The sequence below is a fragment of the Colossoma macropomum genome, unplaced genomic scaffold (assembly GCF_904425465.1).
Source record: "Colossoma macropomum unplaced genomic scaffold, Colossoma_macropomum, whole genome shotgun sequence".
Lineage (NCBI taxonomy): Eukaryota > Metazoa > Chordata > Actinopteri > Characiformes > Serrasalmidae > Colossoma > Colossoma macropomum.
In genome coordinates, this window is record NW_023494785.1 from 43205884 (window position 1) to 43216788 (window position 10905).

Consider the following 10905-nt stretch of genomic DNA (forward strand, 5'->3'; position numbering starts at 1 on the left):
ATCCAATTATGGTGGAGGGATACATGCAGGGCGCTGTGAGGCAAAAATAGTCCCCAAAGAAAAGTTATTATTTCAGATTTTCCACTATTTTCCATCATCAACATTCCATACAAACTCAGAAGACTCATGTAGGTTCACTGGTGGTTTTGGATAGTAAATAAAATGTCTATATTTGTGTTGTAGTCATGGCGACTCCTGGTTCCTATCACCACCACTGTAAAGACATCTGAACCATTTCACACCAAACCACTCTGAACGATGACTCAATGACTGAATTATACAGAGATTTTGGAAAATCAGTGGACTTCTCCTTCGACACCAGACTCACATCAGATTTCCAGGAAACACCAACACATTTTTATGAAGCACTGTCAATCTTTGGTGCTTCTTTGCAGAATCTCGGTGAAAGACTATATAATATTTGCATGATTTAGACAAAATACTCGCACAAAAATTCAATTATTTCCAAATTTATTACAGAGTCGCACGTCTGAGTCCGCCTCCAAAAGCCTCAGCGTTCAGAATATTTTGGTCACTGGTGAATAATTCAGCGCTCTGACCATAAAAACATTTAAAATACATAGTGCATTATTAATTCATGCGCAGTCCATTCTGACAAGTTTTAATGTACAACAGTACATTAAAAGATCAAATACATCTGATGATCCATTTAAAATTGCACTTAAATATTTTAATATTATTAGACTCTGAAAAAAATAAGAAATATTGTAAACAATTATAAGATTCTGATATCATCCACGATGAACAGACAGCAGGTGACAGTCTTACAAAGACTTTGTGCTGCTGTTTTTTGTAGACTTTCAGAAATTAAAGCCAACTTAGTCTCTAAAATTCATATATGCAAAAATTTGTGACTTTCTAAGTGAAAATAAGTCGACACATCTCCAACAGAGAACACACTGCTGCACATTTTACTGCACAGTTACTGTATAGTTGCTGAATTTGACATATTGGGGGACAAACGTAAGCATGAAACATGTCCTGTGCAAAAGTTATGGCACATTTAGGCCCAATCCTATTTCACCCCTCACCCCTCCCACTTAGCCCCACCCCTCAGTTTTGTGCATTCATGTCTAGGGGTAGGGTGTCCCAATTCTTGTTGAGATAGAGGGGTAGGGTGAAGTGTTAGAGCTAGTGCAGTGAAACACCCACATACATGCACACTAGTGAACACACACACTAGGGGCAGTGAGCACACTTGCCCGGAGCGGTGGGCAGCCCTATCCACAGCGCCCGGGGAGCAGTTGGGTGTTAGGTGTTTTGCTCAAGGGCACTTCAGTCACATACTTTCGGCTGAGGGGATTGAACTGGCGACCTTCCGGTCACAAGGCTGGTTCCCTAAAATTTAGCCAACGACTGCCATGTAGATGGTTCCTAGCAGAGGATGGTTTCGATCCATCGACCTCTGGGTTATGGGCCCAGCACGCTTCCGCTGCGCCACTCTGCTAGCAGTAGACCCCAGATGGCACTTGAACCCACAATCCCTGGCTTAGGCCAGTGCCTTATCCATGGACACTGGGGCTCATAAAAGTAATCTGAAGGGGACGGAGCAAGCTTCTCTTCCATCTCCCTGTTCTAAAAATCAATTTAATATGTAGTCCTCATATCGAGGACTGATAAGAACAGATACTACACTCGATCTTAGCCAAAAGGCCAAGAAGCGATATCTCGGTAGCTAGTTGGCTAAATTTCCCGTTCCACCTTAAATGGTGCAGCAGTTCTGATGCCTAAGTTGGCCATTTAAGGTGGAATGGGAAAATTTAGAACAAGAGTCCGGCGAATATCTGACTTCAGCTTCATATCACTGAAGAATAGGGGTGGGTGATAATAAATAATTGCCCCCCTCTTTGAAGGCATATGATGCCCTAAATGTAACTAAAGCCCAGCAGTGAGGAGCTGAACTTTACCCTCCTCTGCTGTCACTGCAGACTGGCAGGGTCGCCTACAGAGCAGCGCTGGTAGCTGTTAATGAAGTGATGCTCTTTTTATTTGAGGGTCCCATTTCAGAGGGAAGATTTCAATGACTACCCCAGTAACTCAGACGCTCAAAAACAAGGGGTAGGGGTAAAAATAAGAAATGGGATTGGGCCTTTTCTTTTCTCCCCAGTATGCTGAACTCACAAAAATAGAAACTGCATTTTGATTAAAAAATGATAATAAATCATTAAGTTGCATGTAGTTTGACCAGGGATACTAAAACATTTGCACATGACTGTAAAGGTGGATTAATGCATCTCTAGAAGGCATGTTAGACGATAGGGGGGGTAGAAGGTGGGGTGGCAGTTTTACGTAGAGGAAGTTTTAGACTATTCCCTTGCCACCCCCCCAGTTAAGCCCTGAGGATGTGTATCATACAGACTGCACCTCTGACTACAGTCATCACTGAGTTACACAGTAGGGAACTGTACAGCACATACGATCTGATAAAAGCCGTTGTCCGTTTTTGGAGCGCCGTTGACACAAAGGTATAACTTGTCCACCTCCAGCTTTCCGAAGTTGATGTCTTTAGCCAGTTTGATGGCCCCCACATCTTCAAACATCCTATCGGTCTCCTCGCCCTCTACTTTGGCCAGCGTGAGGTGGTAGTTGGGGCATTTGGAGTGGCGGTGGAGCCAGCCTTTCTCCCTGAAGGCCTCCTGGAGCGGGGTGTTGATGCTTTGGACATCCTGGACGGGCCGCGGTGGAAGGAAAAGGACCTTCCCGTTGAAGTGCTTGAGCTTGAGTGGGAAAAAGACAGAGATGGGTGGTTTGTAGAAGTCTTTCACGATGGAACGGAGGAGTTCGGCTGCGGCCTGAACCTCCGCCGGGCCCGGGAGAACCAGGAGAGAGAGAGTGACGTGCAGGGTGGCCGGGTTGACCCAGAATTCCTCCGACTGGGGCAGGTGGGTCAGGATCTTCCTCTGGACGCGCTGGAAGGCCATAAGAGCTGCGGGGGAGTCCACGCGGAAGCAAACGAAATGCGTAGGCTTGCGAGACGGCCTGCCAGGCTGTGGTTCCTGAGGGACGGGCTGGGTTTCCTTCTCCTCCTCCTCCTCCTCCTCCCAGTCTTTCCATTCCTCCACCGGTGCAATCTGTTCAACTCTTGGAGAGACTGATAGCGCCTCGGCATCTCGGGCCAGCCTGGCATCTCCGAAGTCTTCATCCTTCGGGCCATTCGCGCCACAGTCTGCTGCATCTTCAGGATCACTGAGATCCGAGATCTGCTCCTTCTTCTTGGTTTGGGATTCGTCTACGTCTTGTGTCGTATCCTGAGCGCCGCCCTCTGTGGATTGTGTTATTTTATTGATAACACCAAAGGAAACAAACGAGACATTAAGGATGAATATTAGAAGACATTATTATGTCATCAAACACATTAAATGTGCATCTCTTACCAAGATGATTAGATAGAGTGGACTGGGTTATGTAACACTAATGAATTAGATCAAGCTGTAATATGACCTCAGCTATTTCCCCATGAAGCATTTCTGGACGCGCTTGAAAGCCTTTCTAACTTTCCATTTTTTGGCCCTCAGCTATTGAGCAGCAGGTGTGGTTCCACTGATTTCACAACATTTCTGCGGAGTTCAATCCTGACAGTCGCCATCGGGGCCCGGGAGACGGGTGAGAGCCACATAATGTAAAATTAATTTTTCCCAATTAATTTTGGACCATTTCTGTTGGTCCATTCATAGTGAAATTTTAAGACAAGGCAAAGGGTAACTGGACTTCTCAAATTATGAAAAAAAAACAAAAAACAAAAACTGACAACCTCACCTTGACCTTGATCCTCCTGATCAAAAGGGGGCAGCACTGTCTGTCCTGTGGATCCAAACACCCGGTCAGTGCGGCTGTCTCTGTCCCATACACGCTGCCCTTTATAGCTGAAATACTGGATCCTGTGACGAGGAATGGTCAGTTCCTCTGAATAATCACAGTCACATACCTGTAAAGGACAACAAACACAGAAACATGGCAAATGAAACTAATTCCCAACTGACAGAAAAAACATGACGCTGGTCTGAGTGGATCAGACACAGCAGTGCTGCTGGAGTTTTTAAACACTGTGTCCACTCACTGTCCACTCTATTAGACACTCCTACCTTGTCGCTCCACCTTGTTGATGTAAAGTCAGAGACGATAGGTCATCTGCTGCTGCACAGTTTGTGTTGGTCATCCTCTAGTCCTTCATCAGTGGTCACAGGACGCTGTTGGCTGGATATTTTTGGTTGGTGGACTATTCTCAGTCCAGCAGTGACACTGAGGTGTTTAAAAACTCCAGCAGCACTGCTGTGTCTGATCCACTCAGACCAGCACAACACGCACTAACACACCACCAGCACGTCAGTGTTACTGCAGTGCTGAGAATGACCCACCACCCAAATAGTAGCTGCTCTGTGAGGGTCTATGGGGGTCCTGACCACTGAAGAACGGGGTAAAAGGGGGCTAACAAAGTATGCAGAGAAACAGATGGACTACAGTCTGTAACTGTAGAACTACAAAGTGCACCTATATAGTAAGTGGAGCAGATAAAGTGGACAGTGAGTGGTGTACATCGATATAACTGTACCTGAGTGTCCCAGGAGAAATCGGAGAAGGGGCGCTCCAGAACCCCCAGAAATCGGTCCAGGTGGCCCACCACAAAGTCTGCCGGGTCCACAGAGGAGTCCCACAAGATCCGGGAGATGACATCATCAGCAGTGCGCATGCGGGGCTTCTTCTCCGACTCTTGGGGCAGTAAAAAGAAGAAAGAGAAGGAAAAGCAGACCTCCAGGACATTAATGAGGTCACAGCTAAAAAGACATGGAAACTAATTGGCTGTGTTTACATGCAAAGATTTTTGACAATCCGATTGAACACATTCAGATTATAGATTAAGACTGAGGTGTTTATTCTCACTCTACTCAACAATCTGATGGAAAATCTCTGTTTACATGAACTCTACAAGTAATCAGATCCAAAATTATGCGCATACGTAGAGCACCACTTAGTGTAGACGTTACCATGACAACCAGCATCACATGAGTCCAGTCAGAGTGAGATGAGCAGCAGTGAGCAGTGCTTGTGTTTTTAATTGCTTTAAAATGATGTCAGACTCAGGAAAACGTCCTTCACATATAAACTTTCACTATGACGTGACGAACATGATCAGAACGGACTTAAACTTTCCGATAGGGAATGTAATCAGATACAGGCGTTTACACGGATATTATTCTTCTATTTAACAGATTATTTACAGGATTACCCACCTCGATCAATTAGATAGAAACTGTATTCTGAATGGCCTCAATCAGACTAGTCTATTCAGATGTGTTTACATGGACATATTCTATTCCAATTGAGCTATCAGTTGGATAATTAACAGGTTATTATGCTTATGTTATTATGCTGCATGTAAACATGGCTACTGATACTAAACACTGCTGTTACCTTTTATCTCCCCGTCTTTGGCCTTTTCAGCTCTGCCGGACTTTTTTCTGGTCTTGCGGTTTTTGCTGCCTTTCTCTTCTGCTTGTACAGGTTTACAGTCAGCTAATCCAGATGCACTGCATTCATATAGAGGAAACAGAACATCATCATTATATCATTTACAGTCATGTGCAAAATTTGGGGCACTCCTGATTATTCCACATTTTTGTTGATTTTCTGATTAAAAATAACACTTAAAAATAACAGCACATCCTCTTCAGAGAACACAGTTAAATATGGCATTTTTATGCCACTCTTAGTCGAGAGTTTCTATTTATTTGCTTAATTTGACGTATTTTAAATTTTAAAATGTGCCATTACTTTTGCACAGGTCACATTTTATATTCCATTTTTTTGTGTTTAATTTTCTAAGAGGAACACAATAAGCAAACCTGTCTGTCATTTATTTTCACTCAAAGACGCCCACATTATACAGTGGTGTGCAAAAGTTTGGACGCCCCTTGATAAAAAGATTGTTTTTGTTGCTTTTATAAGTGGGAAAAAAGTTAACACCCCCCCCCTACAGAGAACACACTTCTGCACATTTTAATGCACAATTACTGTTTATTTAATACATTTAACACACTGGAAAAAATAAATAAATAAAATGTGGCATTTATTTTTCCAATGTGTTAAACACAGCAAATAAATAGAAACTGCGCAGAAAAATATCATATTTAAAATTTAAGAAACTCTTTCGTTTTCAAAAAAAGCAAGAAAATTTCAGCTTTCCATTAAATATTGATGCCCATTCATTTATGTTTAACTACAAGTACTAGAAAATTATAAGGTACCACAAAACTAGAACATTCAAACATAAAATCTAAAATTAGATCAAAACTATATAAAATTTTTCCCGCTGGTCAGACCCTACAACACACCAGACAGGTACCCTTAACCCTTTCAGCGCTTTCTGGACACAATAAAGCAGGAAACTCTGCCACCTGCTGTCTGAAATCCCTCCAGTCCACACAAACACAATGCTGCCCTTGCAGATTTAGCTTTGACTGACGCCCGTTACCATGGTTACCTAGTTGCCCCGCCCCAAGACAGACTCACACACCTGTGGGACAGTCGACACCTTTCTCCGAAATGACACCGGCCCATCAGGAAGAACCTGCAGACGTCCGGTCCATCAGAGTCCAGTTTAGTCTCGTCTGATTCTGAGAGAGAGAGAGAGAGAGAGAGAGAGAGAGAGAGAGAGAGAGAGAGAGAGAGAGAGAGAGAGAGAGAGAGAGAAGTAGAGAGAGAGATAGAGAGAGAGAGAAAGAGAGAGAAGTAGAGAGAGAGAGAGAAAAGTAGAGAGAGAGTGCAAGAGAGACAGAGTAGAGTGAGAGAGAGAGAGAGAGAGAGAGAGAGAGAGAAGTAGAGAGAGAGAATGAGACAAAGAGAGAGAGAGAGAGACGAAGAGGGAGAGAGAAGTTGATAGAAACAGAGAGTAAAGTGAGAGAGAAAGAGAGAGAAGGAGAGAGAGTAAAGTGAGAGAGAAAGAGAAGTAGAGAGAGAGAGAGAGAAGTAGAGAGAGAGCGTGCAAGAGAGACAGAGAGAGAGAGAGAGAGAGAGAGAGAGAAAAAGCACATTTTATATTTTATCTGTTTTCCAATATGTTAATTTCAGTAAATAAACAGTAAAAGTGCATTAAAACATGCAGTGTTTTCACTTATTTTCACTTAGAAAATCATCAGTAACAATTTGTCCAGGGGCACCCAAACTTTTGCACACCGCTGTATGAAGGACGTGGGCGTCTTTGAGTGGAAGTCAATGACAGGTTTGCTTACTTTGTAACTCATTTTCTCTTAGAAAATAAAATATAAAATGTGGCCTGTAAAAAAATTATGGCATTTAAAATTTGTTCCCCCCCCAAATATGTTCAATTCAGCAAATAAACAGAGAAGACGTGGGCGTGTTCGAGTGGAATGTCTCTCGCAAGCAAACGGCAGCCTGTGCCTTTCAGTCCCACTCAAACTCCACTGTAAGCAGGACGGATGATTCACACCGTGTAACACAAACAAACTGTTAAACTTCATACAGTTTACTGACTCAGCGACGACAAAGACCGATAACACGCCCCTCTGTAACCACCGGGCACTGAAACACAGTCAGACTGAAGCAAATCTACTCTCTCTTACAGCCTCCGAGCGCCGCGGTCACTTTAACACACTGCAGCAGGCAATAAAGCTGTTTTCACACCCAGCAAAGATGGACATAAACCATTAAAACACCACTGAACCTTTAAAACTCCTGCATAATTCAGTTTTTAAGATGTGAACCAAGTTGTAAAAGGAACCACAATTAAAAAGATGGTTCCTCAAGGGTTCTTTAGCAAAGAAAATGGTTCTATATAGAACCATGAACACTCAAAGAACCCTTTGCATGATTAAAGAGTTCTTCAGATTGATGGAGAACGTGTCGTACATGAAAAGGGTTGAAAAGGGTTCTATATAGCACCAAAAAGGGTTCTTCTACTGTAACAAGCTTGACATCATAATAATAGAAGAACGCCTTTTGGTGCTATACAGAACCATGTACAACACATTCTCCATCACTCTAAGAACTATTTCATCATGCAAAGTACTCTTTAAGCACAAACTGGTTCTACATAGAACTCATCTGGATCTAAATAGACCATTTCCTTTACTAAAGAACCCTTAAAGAACCATCTTTTTTAAGTGTGTAGTGTTAAAGCATAGATAGCTCCAGTACACTCTTAAAAAAGATGGTTCTTCAATTGTTCTTTAGTAAATGCAATAGTTCTATATAGAACCATGAGTTCTATATAGAACCATTTCATGCTTAAGTGTTTTTTGCATGATGAAATAGTTCTTCAGATAGATGGAGAATGTGCTGTGTATGGTTCTATTGGGAACTTTTTTGAGAATGGTTCTATATAGCACCAAAAAGGGTTCTTACACTGTTACGATGTCAAGCTTGTAATAGCAGAACCCTTTTGGTGCTATATAGAACAATATACAACACATTCTCCATTAATTTGAAGAACCGTTTTACTATGCAAAGAACCCTTAAATCGTGCAAAAGGTTCTTTGAGTGTTTACGGTTCTATATAGAACTATTTTCTTTACTAAAGAACCCTTACAGAGAAACATTTCGTTATAGAAACTTAGAGCTGTTCACAGTGGTGGTGATAGGAACCAGACGTCCACCTCTAACCGTTTTTGGTGCGATATAGTACCATATACAACACATTCTCCATCAGTCTGAAGAACCATTTTGTCATGCAAAGAACCATGGGTATTGCCAAGGGTTGTTCAAATGTTAATGGTTCTATATAGAAGCATTTTCTTTGCTGAGAAACCCTTGAAGAACCACTATTTTTAAAAGTGTGCAGAAATGTATGCAACTGTTTACAGTGGTAGTGATAGGAACCAGACGTCCACCTCTAAAAGCTCCCTCACAGAAAGTTACTACATGAAATGGTTATGAATTGTTTTATGATGGTTTCTGGTCTTTTTAGAATCACATTAGTAGCAGTTGGGCTAAATGCAAGGTGTTGTGAGGCAAAACAGAACCAAAAAAACACTTTTTTATTTTCCAATATTTTTCCATCATCAACATCCCATATAAACTCAAAGGACACCTGTAGGTTCACTGGTGGTTCTGGATAGTAAATAAAATGTCTATATTTGTGTTGTAGTCATGGCGACCCCTGGTTCCTATCACCACCACTGTAAAGACATCTGAACCATTTCACACCAAACCACTCTGAATCACTCTGCTTACATCTCACACACTGAACTAGGCACAAATTTTAAACAGTTGGTGGATATCCCCTTCAAAAGCTAAGTGGTTCTTCTAATTCAGCTTCACATACTGTATCATTATTTAGGCCAAAGAAAAATACAGGAGGCGCCCTTTACTTATCTGTGTCAGTGAATGTCTTCCAGTATCAAACTCTATTAACCTAAATAAAGTTATTACACATTACACACATTCCTTTTTAAAGGAATATCTGGAGGCCAACCGAATGTCATAATAAAAGTCCGTAATGAAATACCTGCTTGTGCTTCTGGTCCTCCCGTGAGGGGTTTCCCTGATCCTTCTCCTTCAGCACACGCCATGACAGATGATTTATTTTGGGAAGTCTCAGATACGACTGCCAGAGCTGACCTAGATCCACATAAACAGATGTTACTTCTCATAAAAGTCCCAATACTGTTAACAGCTCACAGATTTGGTCTACTTATAAGTGAACTTAGACATTCTCGCTTATTCTCTAGACCACACAGCATTAAAAAGCAGTAGAAAAAAGCCGCCGTAGCTGAAAAAATGGATTACAAAGATAAAAAAGTTAGAAAAGTGTGAAGCACTTCTACGATGCCACGAGGCTGAATTTAATCGCCAGCTTCTTGTCAGAATTCTCCGTTCCACCTTAAATAGTAGTAGTTACATTCTGACGAACATGCGCCAGAACGTAGCCGCTGCACGATTTAAGGTGGAACGGAAAATTACAGTTCAGCTTCCTTACAATGGCTGTGAATGCTGTGAAAGGCAACACAGCATACAACTAAGTAGGCTAACTAATAGTTATTGGGTTAAGTAATAGTTTTAAAAATAACTAAAGCCACTTCGTTATGTTAAAAAAAAACAACATAAGTAAGTAACACGAGAAAGTTATAAAATCAGATGTCTTGCTCACCTTAATGGACAAACCGAACAAGTAATGAGGAAGTTAGTGTGAGGTAGCTACGAGCTCCAGAGGGATATTTCACTATGACATCATCTTGGAGACCCATCACGTGTTTTACCCTGTTTGAAGAAGTGAATCATAACCATAACCACACTGAGTCATACTAGGTGGAGGAGAATATGAAGATTTTATGAGGCTGTTAAACGCTGTAAAGCTAATAACAACACTGGACTTTGGTGGTCTACAGTGAAAAAGTGCAGAAAATCGGATTTCTTTCCATTAACGCACTAATTAGCTGCATAGAGAAGCCAACAATACAGATCAAATACGGATATTCATATATTTATGTATACGAAATAACAAATGTGACAAGATTAACTAAAATAAAAATAGATAAAATAAAATGAGCGCTTTTAATTTGTATTTTATTTACTTACTGGGTTACCGGGAGCGCTCTCCCGACGATATTCACATGGTGCTTATGGGACTTGTAGTTTGTTCCTGAACAGCATTCCGGTGACATCTCGATGGATTATTTGATTATTGGAAGCCAGAATGTTTATTTCTGTTCATAACAGCGTCATGTTGTTATGAACAGAAATAAACAAAGCCCCATAGCGTTTATTGTATCGATTATTAAACAATATAATATATTTTATATATTAATTTACATATATGTAAAATAACACACACAACAAAAATAAAACGAAATAAACGCTTTTAATGTGTGGTTTAGTTACCAACCGGGCTACCGGAAGAGCGTTCGATATTCACATGGTGGTTGTGGGACT

At 41.4% G+C, this 10905-nt stretch overlaps 1 protein-coding gene, 1 non-coding gene and 1 pseudogene across 2 annotated transcripts; all 3 read right to left on the bottom strand.

Annotated features, from left to right (window-relative positions):
- Positions 1–1396: 1396 nt before the first annotated feature.
- Positions 1397–1468, bottom strand: trnam-cau. Its single transcript has one exon. It is a non-coding gene; the product is annotated as a tRNA-Met (tRNA).
- Positions 1469–1546: 78 nt separating this feature from the next.
- On the bottom strand, positions 1547–1686 carry LOC118825877 (annotated as a pseudogene).
- A 232-nt stretch (positions 1687–1918) lies between these two features.
- Positions 1919–10570, bottom strand: leng9 (leukocyte receptor cluster (LRC) member 9). Its single transcript, XM_036595843.1, has 8 exons — positions 10552–10570; positions 10124–10233; positions 9482–9594; positions 6533–6632; positions 5431–5546; positions 4571–4728; positions 3778–3946; positions 1919–3283 (listed from the first exon to the last, which is right to left on the bottom strand). Exons 3-8 carry the CDS (start codon positions 9543–9545, stop codon positions 2409–2411), a joined length of 1482 nt encoding a protein of 493 aa, XP_036451736.1. The 5' UTR covers positions 9546–9594; positions 10124–10233; positions 10552–10570; the 3' UTR covers positions 1919–2408.
- Between the last annotated feature and the right edge of the window lie 335 nt (positions 10571–10905).

What these genes read in the sequence shown, in the direction of transcription:
- leng9 (XM_036595843.1), bottom strand. Translation starts at nt 9,545, where the DNA reads ATGGCGTGTGCTGAAGGAGAAGGATCAGGGAAACCCCTCACGGGAGGA. An exon ending in AGGACCAGAAGCACAAGCAG is followed by an intron (nt 6,633 to 9,481) that starts GTATTTCATTAC and finishes TCTCTCTCTCAG; the next exon opens with AATCAGACGAGACTAAACTG. An exon ending in AGGTGTCGACTGTCCCACAG is followed by an intron (nt 5,547 to 6,532) that starts GTGTGTGAGTCT and finishes ATATGAATGCAG; the next exon opens with TGCATCTGGATTAGCTGACT.